This window comes from Plodia interpunctella, chromosome 11, assembly GCF_027563975.2.
Source record: "Plodia interpunctella isolate USDA-ARS_2022_Savannah chromosome 11, ilPloInte3.2, whole genome shotgun sequence".
NCBI classification, from domain to species: Eukaryota; Metazoa; Arthropoda; class Insecta; order Lepidoptera; family Pyralidae; genus Plodia; species Plodia interpunctella.
This window is the reverse complement of record NC_071304.1, coordinates 5,261,212-5,278,972: the sequence shown is the minus strand read 5'-3', so window position 1 is coordinate 5,278,972 and position 17,761 is coordinate 5,261,212. Positions and strand designations below refer to the sequence as shown.

General features: G+C 33.1%; 1 protein-coding gene across 3 annotated transcripts; it reads right to left on the bottom strand.

Annotated features, from left to right (window-relative positions):
- Positions 1 to 1,887: 1,887 nt before the first annotated feature.
- LOC128673698 (sodium-dependent nutrient amino acid transporter 1-like) lies at positions 1,888 to 16,213 on the bottom strand. 3 transcript variants are annotated; one of them, XM_053751726.1, is made up of 14 exons: positions 16,187 to 16,213; positions 9,424 to 9,540; positions 8,956 to 9,217; positions 8,425 to 8,644; positions 8,111 to 8,154; positions 7,219 to 7,366; positions 6,877 to 6,955; positions 6,290 to 6,393; positions 5,756 to 5,942; positions 4,388 to 4,564; positions 4,020 to 4,119; positions 3,390 to 3,569; positions 3,015 to 3,109; positions 1,888 to 2,931 (listed from the first exon to the last, which is right to left on the bottom strand). In XM_053751726.1, the coding sequence occupies exons 1-14, from the start codon at positions 16,196 to 16,198 to the stop codon at positions 2,722 to 2,724; spliced, it is 1,935 nt and encodes a 644-aa protein (XP_053607701.1). In that variant the 5' UTR covers positions 16,199 to 16,213; the 3' UTR covers positions 1,888 to 2,721. The 3 variants fall into 3 exon arrangements, with proteins under 3 accessions (XP_053607701.1, XP_053607703.1, XP_053607702.1); XM_053751728.1 differs by lacking the exon at positions 16,187 to 16,213 and adding an exon at positions 13,263 to 13,281; XM_053751727.1 differs by lacking the exon at positions 16,187 to 16,213 and adding an exon at positions 11,144 to 11,315.
- Between the last annotated feature and the right edge of the window lie 1,548 nt (positions 16,214 to 17,761).

The following is a 17,761-nucleotide window of genomic DNA, read 5'->3' as shown; positions in this document are numbered from 1 at the left end:
TTCGAAAGGCAATGCGTTATAATCATACATACATACAAAAAAAATATTTTTGCCTCTAGTAGAATGTTAGTTGCTTCGCTTCGCTCGCTCTGTCAATTATATATTTCTGATACTAAAAGCACAAACATCTTGTCTAAATAAAAATAATATGTAAAGAGCTCTTCTGTTGACTTCGTATAAAGTCTTATTCGTGTTGTTGGAATGGCTATTCAGTTAGGCCACGCTGATATGGAGTGTAAAGTTAGCATAATGCCTCTTTATTTTTGAGCAGTCGGTTTAATACAAACTAATTATTTCTTAGAGTTCATATAACTGATATAACGACAGGAAAGTAATATAATTCTTATTAGTATTTTGTATGTTTTACGTGTTCTTGAATTTTAAATGTTACGTCGACTTTCATACTACCTTACCTAGATCGTTTTCATAGACCATCCGGTAGGAAAAACATCGTGAGGGAACCGGCACATTCGTTGACAGTTTAAGTTCACTATTAGTGTGGTTTAGGCGACTTGAATAATATCTGACACCAGTATGAGCTACACTACATCACTAGAAAAGAGAGAGACAGTTTGAATTTTTGAAAATGTCCTTTTCGTAAAGTTGCATAAATCTATCACAATGCTGCATCCATACATTCACATGTTAATTTTTACGCTCTATTTGTCTTATCTTGTATGTAATCTTTAGTATGTAATTAACAAAGTCATATCAGAAATTCTTATGGTTTTTACTGATTGTATCTCCAACAAAGTTTGATGACAATGCAATTATTTTAAGAAGTTTATCTAATCATGTTTAACATGAACAATGAAACTCTATAATGAAAGTGATCTTTACTAATAGTCAGAAAATTCATGACATTTTTCCAATATAAAGTGTATGTGTGTGTACAAGCCAAGGTCCAAGTCCAAAGCAAGACATTGTTCACTTCTTTAGTTATTTTCTCATCACATTTGTCGAATAATAATGATAAAATAATCCATTTTTCGATGGATGGTTTACCAATGACCATACATACAAACTTCACGATTATATAGATATTATACGTGACACAAGTCTCGAACTTACTTTGGGGCTAGCTTAATCTGTGTGATTTGTCCTAATATTTATTTATTTATTTATTATTTATATACTAAATACGACTTTAGCTTATAGCAAATAAGGTACCTACCCTGTATATATGACTTACCTATACGTAGGTACTAAAAACACAGATTTTTATCAATAGATAAAACTATCTTTACGCAACGCAATAAATTAAGCAACGATATGGAATACCACAGAACTAGCGGATATTGTCTAAGCCAAGAAATTGAGCATAATTTGAGATTGTCCTTATTACATGATAATGAGGCCTTAGAAATAATAGGTTATAATGGTACTAATAGTTCTACCGTGATTTGTATTCACAAACGAAGGTTCCGGTACCATATAGACTAATTAAATTATTTGTATTCAATATTAGGTTAATTTGTATATTTCGTAGGAACGAAAATGTACTAAAAATTGTTACCTACGTGCTCAGTATCGTAACTGAAGAATATTTGTTGACAAAAGTATGAAATTTATTATTATTACGTAATCGAATACGCAAAAATTACGAAATTGATTCTGAATCCTAGCCTAGATTATATAAATTGTGCTGTTATTTCCATACATATTCGCGGGCGCTACAGCGTATGCAATTTAGTATCTAATAAAAGCACAAACTTACTTTCCAGTTTCCGATTCTCCAGGTGAAATCTTCGAAAATCCATGATGAGGCAGAATAAAAATTGCTAAAACTTTTTATTTTATCTCAACATGGTTTTAATTGCCCCGAGGGAATAATTTTCACATAGGTATCATGAGAATCCCTTTAAAATAAGAAAAAAATTAAAAACATATTTTGTAACTTTTTATTTTGGCATATTAAGTACAAAAGTATTTCGTTTATAATAAATAATACTTACATACTACATAAATCTCTCGTAATTTTTAAAATTATGTACATGTACATAGTATGTTGACAAGAAATCTAACTTACTATAATATTTATAATGGTACCTACCATCGTTTTTAGGACAGTTAAAATGTATGGTTCCCATTAGTTTTAACTATCTAACATTGCGCTTGATCCGACTCGCACTTGTACAGTTAGGTATCATTTTAAAATTTTCTTTCTGTGTTTGTTTTCTTTTCTGTTTTATAAAAGTGATATTAAATAGAATGATATTTTAAAGAATTTGGGATCATGAACAATATTGGCACCTACCTAAAGTGCCAATATTGTTCAGTTGTCATGAATTTATCTGACCCTTCAGATAAATTCATGACAACTGAACAATAATCGGTTAATAGTTCGGATCCCTATCCGAAAATTTTTGTTTACTCATATTGTCTTATACATGCAGTTCAACAACGAAGATTTTTTAAACATTCGTTTCATAGCAGCTTCTTCCAATGAGGATATTTTTTTCTACTAGTCGGTCCGTCGTCCGTCAGGTCGCCAGCATCACATTCACATTATTGAATAAATTTAACTATGGAAGAGATTGGATTTATATAATTAATTTTTGATTACAAACTAATAGAAAACATACCTTCGTAACTTATTGCGCTTGTTGACTGTTCACTATCACAGAAATATGAATACTAATAAAAGCTTAGTCGTCGTTTTGTATAAATATGTAGGTGCTCTACATTACAATACAATGTTTCGATTGATAAAAATAAGCTCTAGTTGTTATTTACAAAATTTACATTAGTGTTAGCGTAAACTCCTCTCCTGTAAAGGCCGGTGAGACTGTACCAAATGTGTTTTATTTTTGATAAATAGATTTGTTTTCTAAGCATTTTTGCATTCTCCTTGAACGCTATCCATCGGATTTTGGTTTCAGGATCTTTCGGACCCCAACTTGCTTTTGGGCTGAAGGATTTCTTCACCGTCTGTTAACAAATGCGCACATATTAAAGAAAGTCTCCCAAATGTTATATAGAAAGCAGTGAGAACAATGGAACAGAACTCTAACCTGACTGAAGTTGCCGGTTTTATTTCTCCACATCGTAGTTATTATAAATAAGGGTACCAGTGCAATACCAGCGAATAGCATCAGGTAGCCGGATGCTGAAATCAACAAAAATGTTTATTAAATAGTTTCACACACGGAAATTTCAGCATAAAAGTAAGTGTAATTAATAATACCATAGGTACCTAGGTATACAAAAAGTAAAACTTTTATACTTGTCAACTAATGCGTACATACATGTAATAAATATGTTTTCCGGTAATTAAGTAATGGTAATCCATTGCAATGTATAGGTACCTAATAGGAATTATTAAAAATCTAAATAAAAATATAACATTCGATATTACGAATTTACCACATGAAACAATTAGTAATTACCGTAACCCGCGGTGGGGTAGACGTAGTCTTCTCCGAAGACGAGCGCCTCGAAGCTGATGAGCGCGTACACGAACACAACGATCATCATGGCGGGCGTGATCAGGCCCCAGCATAAGCGCCAGTAGAACGACGTCTTCACGCCCATCATGAACTCGATGTCCAGGCACAGGTTCTCCAATCCTGCAAATATAAATTCATAGATAAATTTATACGGACAAATCACACAGATTTAGTTACCAGAGTAATTTCGAATTTTATGTTATTTATGTAATACTAGACTAACTCAACGATACTCGTATTTTATATATTTTATAATAAGATGCAGACAGACCATGTAGGATACCTGGATGGATGGATTTATATTATATATCCAAGCATGGTCAATCTGAAAAAGATCATTTTCCATGTTGACCCGACCAAGAATCGAACACATGATCATCAGAAGTCATCTTATCTTCGTCAATCTTTGGTTCAAAAGGTGTTATAGTAGCCGTATAAACAATCTTTACATTAATTTTCAAAATAATGTTAGGTACTTTGTTTCTTTAATTGCGTCAAACAATTGAGTCGATTTTGATTAAGTTTTATTATTAGTACTTTTATAAGCACAATTATAGTATCATATCTTACCGTATATCCAGAAGACTCCAACTATTTCGGAGATGGCGGTAAACAGGACTAGGAAAGTGCCACCATAGTAGTCAACAATCTCCAATATGTATTGGCCACCCTTTGAAAATTTAAGAAAAGTGATAAATTACATCAGAAATAGGTTTGTTATTATAGTGGTTTAAAGTGAGGTAAGGATTTTATTGTAATAGCAATAGAATTATATTCGTCTAAATGTAACATAATATGTGATTATGAAATGATTACCACTATTTAATGATTTTTAAATCAATAATAATTGAATGATTACCACTATTTAATGATTATTAAATCCGCTCTCGCTAATATGTGTTAATAAAAGTTGTATGATAAAAGTTAGCTCAGCTCACAGGAGTGACGTAAACGAGTCCAATCAAGAAGCCTGAGGTGCAGCAGATGGCGGACATGTAGATTGTCTTGATCCTTGGGAAGCTGTCCATCATGACGGTGTTGATGGTGGACAGCAGCGCCACCGCCGACCCCACGCCCAGCACTGACATCATCAGGAAGAACAGCACAGAGAACAACTGACAAAGAGAACGAATTCGTCATGTATTTGAGAAATTGATACAAAGTCATATGACAGTGCCGATAGCGATTTGTCAGGTGCTACCTTTGGTTTATTTGGTAAAATTAAGATATCACTTTTTATACTTACTATATTATTAATATCAGATCGCGAAATATTTAGAAATATAAATGTTTATAATATAGCATAAAATAAGTAGATATAAATTTACATAGGGATGAATATTTTCAATAGTAAATAGGCAGAAAACGAAATTTAAATCACATTATGGGTAAGTTCAAACGTTCTATCATAAAACATGATGACGACAAAATCGAAATCTAATCGACTGACTATAAACGAAATCTAATTCAGAAATTAGACCTGTACATTTAAAGCTGTTGCTTTATTTTCGGAACGACCACTGCTGAGAAGAAATGCTGAAAGTCCCTATCATGACAGAAGGGCTTATAAAAAACAATGTTCCCTAATAGGTAATAGGTAATATAGGTAATATAGTGATCACATACAATGTGTAAACCTATTTATTTAGCCATTTTTAACTGCATGCATTACCCGTAATCGGTAAAACAAAAAATGGTTTAATTTTTTTAACACCAATGTATAGCCATATATTATATGTTATTAGAAATACACCATAATTTTTTAATTATGCCAAAAAATAAAATGGGACTATCAGTACCTAATATACTGATAATATGTGCATAGACAACATAAAAAATCGAAAATCAAAATTTATCGAAGAAAATCTATAATAATTGTTATAATACTTACAAGTGTACCTAATATGTAAGTGTGTATAATACTTACAAGTACCTGACTACTACGCTTCATAGTAAAGGTAGGTTCAGTGCAGCGGTTCACACAAAGTCCATTTTCATTGATACATTCTGGCGAATCTTTTTAAATTATTGCCTATGCCAAGGGTCATTGCACGCGAGACCGAGAGAACACGATAAACTCCGAATTGGAATAAATGAAGTTTCATGGTTGGGATAAACGAAAACCTCAATAACTTTGGTGATAAACGATAATATCAAATTTTGGTTACTCACATGTATTAATAGGGTCTTTAATATTAGCCTTAATTTTTTTGGTATAATTGAAAATTCATGTATGTATAAACCTCTTCCTAAAAACATGAATACTTACGTTTTTGACAAATATTTTTTCTTTAGTTCTTTCATACCTGAGGCTGGAAGGTCTTGGCGATGGCGTCGGGGTAGGAGATGAAAGCGAGCCCGGTGCCGCCCGAGCCGATGACGTCGCCGACCTCCTGGCCGAGCTCCTTGGCGAGGTTCCCGAGGATGCCGAAGATGGTGATCCCCGACAGCAGGCTCGTGAACGTGTCCAGAGTCGTCACGATCATCGCGTCTCTGAAAGGTGACCGTGCGCACTCTTTTATCTAATTAATACTAATATAATAAATGCGAAAGTCTGTCTGTCACGCTTTCACGGCTAAACCGTTGGATGTTTTGATGAAATTTGGAATAGATATACCTGGTTTCAAACATAAACTGCCGCTGATGGCGCTGCGGGTAACAGCTTGAATTAATGAAATGGTTTATTTGCTAATGTGTTCTAGCTCTTTATAAATATTTGATGACGTAAATGCTGTTTAGGAAGTATACAATTTCTAAAAGAGTTATTTGTCTTTATTCGTTAGTTAGTTACCAATTTCTGCTATTATTCAGATTTTTGTTAGTTGAGCAGTGTAGTTCACCTGTAAATGTTGTGTTCGAACTTATTGTAAGACGAGAACATGATAATTGCTCCCGTGCACACGGACAGCGAAAAGAAGACTTGCGTAACAGCCGCATACCACACCTGAAAATTGGGTAACTATGTAAAGTTATGCTGAAGATACATATTGATTACCAAAGTCATCAAGATAAGAAATAACGAGTAGATTTATTAGTAGGTCAAGAGCCCGCCGCGATCTAATCTTAGTCATTCATTTTAAGGATGATATGCCAGTGGTTGACTAATTTAAGGTTTATATTAGAATTCCCTGCGGTATAACTTTGCACATAGGTACAGCTAGGTAGTAACAAGTAGGTAGTTAGTAATACTAATTTTATGATTTAAATATGAAATTACTTTCGAAATGTGGTACCTACTACGACAATCACACACTACCCATTGTGCTTGTTGTATTCAAAATTTCGAGAAGTGGTTTATGAATTTACAAAGATATAATTTTTTCAGTCTCAAATGGTTTTATATTTTATTCAAAATTATTTTTGAGTGTTATTTTTTTGTAATTTAAATCATAATTTATTAATCAAAATAATGACTGTATATACTTACATCTAATTCCACAAGTTTTCCCCATTGCGGCGTTAAAAAGAATAAAACGCCATCTCCGGACCCATCCAATAACAAAGTGCTGAAAAAAATACATCTTCTTTAGTTTAGCTATCGGCAAATGTTATTTCGCGTATTTGTCTTACTCTAAAATTAAAAAGTCTGTAGTAAAAGCGGTCTTAGTCTTGTTGTTATAAATCAAGGTCACGGTAGGTGTTAACCGTCAAAGATTTTTAAATCTTTGTAGAGTTTAATTATTTTCACTAGAATTCTGGATTTAAAAAATTAACCTATATAAACTGCGTACCTCGGTATAAAACTGCCGATCAATATGAGTATTTTTACCTGATGAGAAGAATGATCATAACAACGTAAGGGAAGAGAGCGAGGAAGTAGGAAGCTTTGCCCGAGCTCTTGACCCCGCGCGCCACTATCAGGAAGATCACCGCCCACGATCCGAACAGGCACAGAGTCAGATACCAAATTGGGGCTCCTGAAAATTACAAAAGTAATGTTTATTTACAAGTTTTTATTTAGTTTTTGTCCTCATGTTTATTTGTTTCTCATCTGAGAAAAACGCTCAGAGGACCTGATGGGGCATCCAGGATCGGCTCCCAAAGATGAACTCCTCAACGGTATCCTGCACGGATCGACTTGGCCATCGCATGAAAACGATGTATCTTACAAGTAATAGATATTATATTATATTCGATTGATGGCGCCCCACTCGATTGAAACTCTCGTTTCCAAAACGAATGTGTAATTTTTCCAAGCGGCTCATCGGATGACATAATTCCCTCCCTAGTGTTGTATGATGTGAAATATACTAAACAATCTAATCATGCGATGGCCAAGTCGATCTATTTATTTAAAACCTAAATTTTTAATATTGACATGATAATGACTTACGTAATAACTTAAGACAGAAGGTCCCTTAAGTAGGGACTAAATAAATTAATCGACTTGGTATTATATAGATCTCACAACTTTTTACGGTATAAAAACTGAGCTACGACACTTGGGTTTTTTACAGCATTTTTTTGATGAAACAAGTTCCTTCTTCACGATAATAAAAGTTAGTTACAAAATTATCATTTTTGTAAAATAACTGGTCAGTTCTGTTATTTAATTTAGCTAATCTAGATTGCTAATTAGGGTGCTAATTAGATTTTTCTTGTTGCCGATCAAATCTGATACCTCCTTACTGCTGAAATATATTATTGTTACATCAACATACCTAGTCCTCCTTCGATACCATCACTTTGCTGAAGCACGGTCCTTCTGTAAATTACAACTTTCTATTTACAATTACAATTTCTCAATTGTATTTTTTATTATTATTTTTAATTGAAGGTATTTTTTTATACAATCCATTATGCAGTTTAATTTAGATGCCAGCATATTGTTTGATAATTTATTATGATAATTACAGAAAATAATAGCAAAGATTACCAAGTAATATTGAAAAAGCTATAATATTGCACCCTGGGTTATTTTTTTATTAATCTATGATTATATCCCACATTAAATTAGACAAATGACGATTATTACATGAAATACAGCTCCGCGCTACTCGTGGCATTCTCAACTAAAGGCTGATTGTCGTTGGGGGCGGAGGGCACGCAGATGACGTCCGTCCAGCTGGGGTCACACGTGGCCCATGGCAAGGTGGATTGGAAGCTCATCGCCAGGTAGTACAGACAGAGCCCCACAATAGACACGTAGTAGGACAGGATGTAACCGCAGCCCATCGCTTGCGCGTAGCCGGTGCCTGGGGGATGACGAATTGTGAGATAAAGATAATGAGCGCATTACATTTACTCAAAATAATCCATGTGAAATCACGATCTCTTTACTTTACTGATACATAGATAGATGTAAAGATTGATGATAGAATTGTTAGTCACCATATTTTAATTAGGCAACAAGTTTCATTGTAATCCATTAAAATAATATCGATTGTATTAATTGGTATTTTTTCTTTATCAGTCAAGATGATTAAAAGGTACTTTGATGCGTTGTAATTTGCTGATAGTCACAGTCACAGAGCATAAAACTGAATAATAAAGATATTTGAATTACCTTTCATGGCAGGTGATAGAGACCATACTTTAACCGAGTTTTTCGTACTGAACTGTCCAATTACACATTCCAGATAGTACATAGGTTTGCCTATTAGTAATAGGACAATAATATAGGGTATAAGGAACGCTCCTCCGCCATTCTGGTAAGCCACGAAAGGAAACCGCCACACATTACCGAGTCCTACTGAGGTAGCAATACATGACATAAGAAAATCTATTTGATTTCCCCATTCTGCTCTTTCAGGTTGATGTGGTGCTTCCTGAAAAGAAAAAAGTCGGATTAAAATGGAATATATACTTTGTCTATACGTATTATATCTACTTACACTTCACTCAAAAAAATTACGATGTGTTTTTATTGCCATAGGTACAACGAATCTTTTCGTACTTGACATTTATTCATTTACACAATAGCAAGTAGCAAAATATTTTTCAATTAATAATAGTTAATTAGATACCTAGGTACCTGTTTAGGTTCTGGAGGGTTTAATTCTAACGGTGAACCGTTTTTGTGTTTTTGTGGTTCCCGTGACCCTGGCGCCGCTTCAGAGGGCGAATAAGGTGGTTCCATGTGATTTTCATCCTGAAATAATATTATAAATAAAACTTAATCAACATTACTAACTACTACTTTTAGGATTTCCTTATTTGTGAATTGCTTTAAAAAAAAAACAACACAGACTTGTTGTATGTAATTTCAATGCCAGATTGGAAATATGTCGGCGATGTAAAAATATCAGTATTTTATTTGTTATAGCCCTGATAACCCGATAAAAGTAATAAATTAAGGTATGTGTGCCTATTCATTCTATTTTTAATCTTAAATGTAAATTAATAAACTAGTTTCTTTTTAATCTTTAAACTAAAAAGTAAAAAAAAATAAAGTAGATTCGAGTCATTTGGCAGAGGTTACGATCAAAGCAAATTAGTACTTAGGTACGCTTCAAAGTGTGCCAACTTGAGAAGTTCCATAGGGTTCTCGCCTGGGTCCGATAGTATTTCTATAATTTAGACATACTTGCTAGAATTAACGATTATAAGTAATATTGTCATCAATTAGTAATCGTATAAAATGAATTACATTACTGCGGCAAATTAATGGTAATGCCAATAAATATTTTTTATTACCATAGATCTAAATTTTATTGGAATTTATTTATATATATATATATATATATATATATATATATATATATATATATATATATATATATATATATATATATATATATATATACCTTAATAGTTTCTATCATATACCATTTATTTATAAATAAGTAGGTACCTTTTATAAATACACGACAATAAACATTTATTTTGTGGTAATTATTACACGACAATAAACATTTATTGTGTTAAGTATTTCGGCTCATTAAAATAATTTTCCGAATGATAAATTCAATGACGCACTTTTATATGAATGTTTTCGTATTATCTTTATTACAAACTTTTGAACAAAAGTTTAAATTCTGAATATACATGATTAGTAGATTATGGACATTATATTAGATAACAGATTAGCAGATTAGATATATGTACAAATACTGCACCTGGCTTTATTGAATGTTATTAAGCTCATTGTCTTCAGTACTTATTCCTGATGATTTTTCATGCGGATCCACCTCAATATACCTTATCACCGTTTTTGTTTTGTCAATGGCTTGTGTTTTATGTATTCGTAGCTTGTGTAGTTGAGGACAGAAAAACGAATGGTTGCAAACCAAGGTTAATAAGATTTTATCTGCCCTCGACATTATGTAAAAAGAAGCGTGTATCTGTTTTAGAAAGGTGAAATTAAAACAAACAAATTTTGACTAATTTATTATCGTAAAAAAATATTGAATCCTTAGATAATATGTATTCACAAATTTAAAATGAAATAAATTGAAACAAAAAAGAGTTTAAAATTGCTGTCTCAAGTTCACCTATTTTAGTGGGTATCCTGAATTAAAGTATATTTTAATTTTATTGAAATTTAAATCTTAAATCTCAATTATTATAATCTGAATTCTCATTTTGCATGCCAGTTATTGTAAGTTATCTACATCACTCGACTCTCATAATTTTTTCGATCTGTTGTAATTTTAATATTTTATGGTTGTCAATTTATTTCCAAAATATTGTGTAACTTTGTAAGATCAGTATGTGATAGTTTGAAGTCTGACAAAAAATATATAATTTCTCACCATTTTTAATCACTCCAATTTATAATTATTTTTGACACTATTTTGTTCCACTATATTTTTTTACTATTGCACAAAAATGTAGTAATCATTTACACTAAATCTGAGCATTAGTACCGATAGCAAAGTGAAATTGACACGCACACACAGGCTTTATATAAATTAGTTATCAACGCCCCTAACCAACTATCCCGCCTTCGAAGGATATCTAAACTAAAATGTACTTTTTATATCTTTTAAGGTAAACTTCCAATCGCATTGACAAAACTGTGACGTATGCGATTGTCTGAACACTATCTAGACATTTTAAGGCATGCCTGCTGCATTTGCATAAATTACATTTTCTCGCTGACTATAGGTAAAAGTAAAATTACGAAAATGAACGAGATTGCTTCAAGAGTCACTATAAAATATAATTGAGGATTAATTGGGATTTTCCATATATTTCCCAACATAAAAAACCCCAATAATAAAAAAGCGATCTTACAGTACGAATATTAATTATTAGATATCTATATCCAGATATTAATTTTTAAAAATACAAATACAAACTGCATTTTTATTACAAAAATAACTTATAAGTACTGAATTACAATTAAAAAACAAATGTCACTATCGGAAATGTACCTTAAAATATTATCATGCTGATAAACAAAGAAAAAATTTCTGTATTTGATTTTAGTGAATGAACGTCTGGCTCCTCCCACATGGTACCTACCAATAACGCAAAGAAATGCAAGTTATCATTTCATCACCATCATTTTGGTTGAGTGGTACTGTATTTGTGCATTTTTTTATTCTAATTAATTTGATATAATTGTCTTTGGCAATTAAATTAAAAATAACCCACATTTTTTATATTTCATTGTTTATTTATTTTTCTTTCTGAATTATTATATTTTAACTTTGCTTTATTTATCAAAAAATAATAATATCTGCAGTAAGGTCGTAAAACACACATTTCCACGAAATTATTTGAAATACAGTACAATTAAATAAAGTAAAAACGGTGTGTTGTTGGTAACTGTAATCTCTTCACTTTTTCTCTCTTTCGGCCACCATGGCAATAAAGCTTCACAGCCAGTTGTGAAATAATTTTTTTGTCTTTCTTGAAAACTAGGCTCACATTGCTCAATAAGATTGTTTAATAAATAAGTACTAATTACCATTTAATATTTAGTACTTTATTAAATAATTTTTATATTAATTAATTATAATATTTAGAAAATCAAACTAAGACTAATAATAAACTATATAATGTAATAAATTTACATAAATATTCTATAACAACATGTTATTTAAAGAAAAAAACAAGTAAATTGGCAATAATTTTTAAGAAATGTTGCCAAGTCAGAAAACTGTCTTTATACCAGGATTAAGTAACTAGATAAATGTACTTATATGAGTAGAGTGAAAGTGAACAGCCAATATGGGGGACGAAACGGCTTGCGCTTGCGCTGCACGGCACCTGTGTCGCTATGTATTACATAATTATTTTAAACTAGCTGATGCCCGCGACTTCGTTCGCGTGGCCGAACAATTAGTAAGAAGTCAGTCAAGAATATTTGGTAAGAAGTCAAAATTATTTGAGAAATTTAACCGTATAGACAAAGCGTAACGATACCTATACAGAAGATGCTGATACGATGATGGAATATATATTTCCTATAGTTGGACCATTATGACTCTTCTTCAGGTGTTCCAGATCTTCAATTTTTATACCTCAACAGAAAATACTCATCAGACTGAACAACTTTTGTTAGGGCGTCATTTCTATATTTCCTATAGTTTAGCCGTATCATCATGGGTCTACATCAGGTGTTCCAGATCTTCGATTTTTATACCTCAACAGATCAGACTGAACAACTTTTGTTACGGCGTCGTTTCTATATTTCTTATAGTATAGCCGTACAATCATTGTTCTCCATCAGGTGTTCCAGTTTTCAAAATCATTTATACCCTATATTTTACCCAGACTTAGTAGACAACAAAAAAAGATGAATTTTGATTAGTTAAAATCACGTAATAAATTCCAAATGAAAAGTTAACCACATATTCGAAATGAAAAGTAAAGTGTTTGAAAGACTTCAATTCCATCTCGGAATATAGTCTAAATACGTACGGGAATCGCAAGCTCTGAAGTTCTATACCTAAGGAAGAAAACGGGAAAACGTTAGATAAGATATTTTCGTTATTCACCATGTAGTTTCCGCATGTATAAAGTCGCGAGCAATTTATAATGCACTGCATATATTATACAATTGGATATTTTCCACGCATTTAGGCATGTCCAATTTTAAATTGCCCGACGTTTAGCTCGCATGGCAAAGTAATCGTTAGGATTAGTCTCAAGCCATTCTAGAAATAAACATATATATAGCTTTCTTCCCTTTCCTCCCTGTAAGGTTAGCCAGAAGTGAATGAAGTTCGTTGTTTGGCAGAAACTACGAACATATTCAGTAGTTGGTATCTCATAACACCAGCTTTTGGAGTTCAAAACTGCACAGCGGAGCCTTTCTTTTATTATGTTGACTTGTTGATCAGTATAATGACACACTTATCAGTCATGCATGCTTCATGGAAACAAATTATAATTCTCTCTAGACAAGACAAACGTGGGAGTAATCAATCAGTTTCAGAGAACAATGTTTTCATAATGATACATCTTCTCTGTTAAGAAAATTCCCTCACAAAGAACCGTGTAACAGTTTTTGTATAGTTAGATAAAAATATCCGCCGAGCATTTTTAAACGGCTTTATGTACTTATGCCTTGTCGGACTCTGCAACTATGACGGTGAAGGTCAAATATATTACCAATTTTGATTGATAGGATCGGAGAACTATACCAGGCGCCTAGGCAATAGGCATTCTCAATGTATTTTTTCAAGCTAGGTACATAAAAATATTTTTTTTCAAAATGCTTATCCTGCCATTACTTACCTAGGTATTTGAATAAAAAGTAAAGTAAATGATGAGGATAAGCAGTATTTTTATGTAGGTATTTGATTTGATTATAAACAATATATAAAAAGGCAATTCAGAATTATAATTCTTAATTTCATTTGAATATGTATTTTTTTGAATAATTACATTTTGAAAAAAATAGTTTTATTCCTTTAAACATTTTCTCTATTTTAAACATGCAAGAAACTAGTATTACTAAGTAGGATACTGGGAACAGTGAATGCAAGTGATGGATCTCTTAATACATTATATTTACATACTAGCGGGCCATTCAGGCATGTAAATCCGTGCAGTAGTTTGTGAATTTATCGCGAACAGACATAAAGACATACAGTCAGATGCGGCGGTGGACTTTATTATATAATAGTAAGGATTTAGTTTAGGTCGGTACGACGGCCATCTACACGACAAATACTTTATCTACTTACTACTGTACTTTGCGACAGCTATCTAAATCGATGACCATTTATGCCACGCGGTAAGTTTTGATTTCGTATTGCTCTATATCGTCGTATGAATTGTAAAAGAAGAGAAGAGAAGAAGAGCTTTCAGGCTGGGTTAGTGGATTCGATATTTGAAATACATTTTTTTTATTGAGTCACTATAGTGACTCAAATGGAATAATCCTAAGGCCATGTCGATTATCCTGAACACATCGTGAAGACAATAGCAATCACGATAAATCTTTACGTATCTATTTAATCATGATTGGCCAACCTAAGTTGTAGCCAACGTAGTTAGTTGCCAAGAGGATATCTACTGACATTTATATCAGCATCACCATGTCGCTTTTCATTTATAAATGAAAGGCGACAAGATGATGCTCCACAATTAAGTGACTACATAAATTTAGTAAGGGCTCCGCGCGCGGGTAGTGACTAATTGGCCAGTTTCGTTCCATTCCTCTCTATCACAGCCAGAAAAGTAAGAGCGCCACACAGATATAAGAACATTACAATGTTCTAACATTACAATGTTCTATATAAGAACATTACAATGTTCTTATATTTGTGGAGCGCCTACTCACTTCGCAACTTGGTTGTCAATCAATCCTTGGGGTTTGGTCATGGAACATATGTTGGATATTGTTGTTTATATTCAAACTAACAAAACGTGCGTTTTGAACGTGCTCTATTCTTGTGGTATTGTGTTGCTCACTCTACAATGTAGATATCATATTAAACGATGAAATGATACGTGAGAGGATTCAAGTCAAGCCGATTAGAGAAAAGGCGTGGAATAACTGGCCGACGTTGGTGGCACTATATTTTATTTTATGATTGGCAGTGGCAATCATAATTTCATATAAGAAAGCGGTTTTCCTAGTTGTCTTGCTTCGGACGCTAATTTGACGTCGCATTAGAAGTCCTCTTGTTAGGCGAATGAATAATGCCGGAAAATAATTAAACAATTGCGAGCGAACGACAACTAGAGCGTTGATATGATTTACTGACTTGGGGAAATCAAATTTAAAAACACTAAAGTTATGTAATTATTGTGAACAAGTTGCTGTTTTCCTGCAGCTTCATTCTCCAAATGGCAAGAAGTAGTTTAATAATTGTGAAAAGTATGTTTTTACTTTCTTTAGAATATGAGTACGTACCCTAAATATAAGTACATAGTCATAACCCTACTAATTATCCAGTACAAACAGCTAGAGTTAATTCGCTACGGTAATCGCAAAACATCAATGTATTAACCTATTTCTGAAGATTATGAAGAGAAGAATGACCTGTGATTTATGCAGCACCTTGTTGTAAATATGTTAACATACAAGCTGTTTCCCGCAGTTCCGCCTCGCCGCCCTATTTGACCTTTGGTCGTTAACTATATCTATTGCAATTTTCATCAAACAGACTTTCGATAAATATTAGTATGCTTAGCTTCCTCATGGAACTAATTACTTAGATAGGTACTTTTGACGTAAAAAATAGTTAAAGTATACATAGGAAGCCTTTTTGAATAAAAAGTGTGTCAAAGCCATTCACAATATGAAGGAGGTAAGGAGCATTCTCTGTACTTACAATATAGGTTTTAGACAACTAGCTGTACGGTTCAAAATATGTAGCACTGATACTCACAGGCAAACTCATGGCCAAAAGTAGTACAAGCTGCAATTTTTTTTTTTAAATTGCACCTTTCACAAACACATGTGTAGCAAGTCAAGTAGCTAATTCATACTGATAGTGATATAGCTTACGGCATTAGAGAATCGACCCGGCAATCACAATGCAGCTGGCTGTGTCCGTGATTTTTACTATCAATATTAGTATACATATAATACCAGAGAATATACTGTCAATGGTACATATTTAATATTTTTGATTTTAGCATTTCAACGCTGCTACTTTATCGGCCATATGTGGTAAACATTTTGCCACATTGTATCAAATTCGTTCAGTTTTTGCTTTGTATAAGTCAAGAGCAGCGTAAAAAATCGTGGCGATGGGCAGAAGTTGACAAGTTCGATGTATACAATAATTTGCAAAACCAGTTACCGTTCTCGTGCCACAGAAGTTTGTATACCTACCAAACGGACTCATGTATAGTAGTTATCACTACTATTATAACTTATCATCAGTAACTTTGCTTCCGATGATGGAAAACATCGTGAGGAAACCGGCATCCCTACTGGTTGACAGTTTAAGTTCCACTAGTTTGCACGCGATAGGTAGTCGTAAACGTCATGTCAGATGACTTTAGGCGACTTAAATAAAATCTGACAGAAATAAACACACTCGAAGATGATTCAAAAGAAAATATGATTATTGCAGGTACTTACAACATTCCAGCGATTTGTCGTCTGAACTGAAAAGATCACTGTATGATAAAGGCTTTTGTTTGTTAAGACAAAACTCCATAGCACTCAGCTACACTTCTGTAATGTCCATTTGACATACGTGGATCCTTTCCACGTATGTGTACTGTGGTTCATTAGGTCCACTAAAATCCATTGTAAAGATTCATAATTCCAACATTTTTCCGTACTGGAATCTAAATCTAGGATTTCTAATAATTAATGAATAGGGGTGTTGACCATTGCACGATAATTGCTGTTCTGTTCTAAATACTAACTACCTAAGTATTATTTGTGTAATATGAAATAGGTACCTATATTTCAACAACAAGTTTATATTAAATACAAATTACGAGTACTTACTCGTAAACAATATAACCTACCGGCTTTACATCTCGATTGTGAGGTAAGTAAAAAAAAACGATAACTATATTACAAGAATAAAACATTTTCATCATCATCATCATCATCATCATCATCATCATCATCATCATCATCACCTACCCTTATCCCACTTTATGTGGGGTCAGTACAGCATGTCAGTCACTTCTCCCTGTCTGATGTTAACCGATCTGTTACTTCCTTTTTAGCCATATCTTGCCTAATGCACTCAATCCACTTCTTCGGCCTGCCCTTTTTCTTTTCCCATTCAATTTCACATCCATAACCTTTCTTACAATTTTCCTCCCTTCTCATAACGTGACCATCGAAGCCTATTACTTTCCAATATTCCTATTATTGGTGCTACCTTGAGACTTCATCTCACATATTCGTTCCTTATCTTATACATCCTTGTCACTCCACACGTCCATCGAAGCATCCTCATCTCCGCAACATGCAGTCGCCTTTCATCCGTCAC

What these genes read in the sequence shown, in the direction of transcription:
- LOC128673698 (XM_053751726.1), bottom strand. An exon ending in GAAAACTTGTGGAATTAGAT is followed by an intron (nt 6,394 to 6,876) that starts GTAAGTATATAC and finishes CCCAATTTTCAG; the next exon opens with GTGTGGTATGCGGCTGTTAC. An exon ending in TGGAGTCTTCTGGATATACG is followed by an intron (nt 3,570 to 4,019) that starts GTAAGATATGAT and finishes TTATATTTGCAG; the next exon opens with GATTGGAGAACCTGTGCCTG.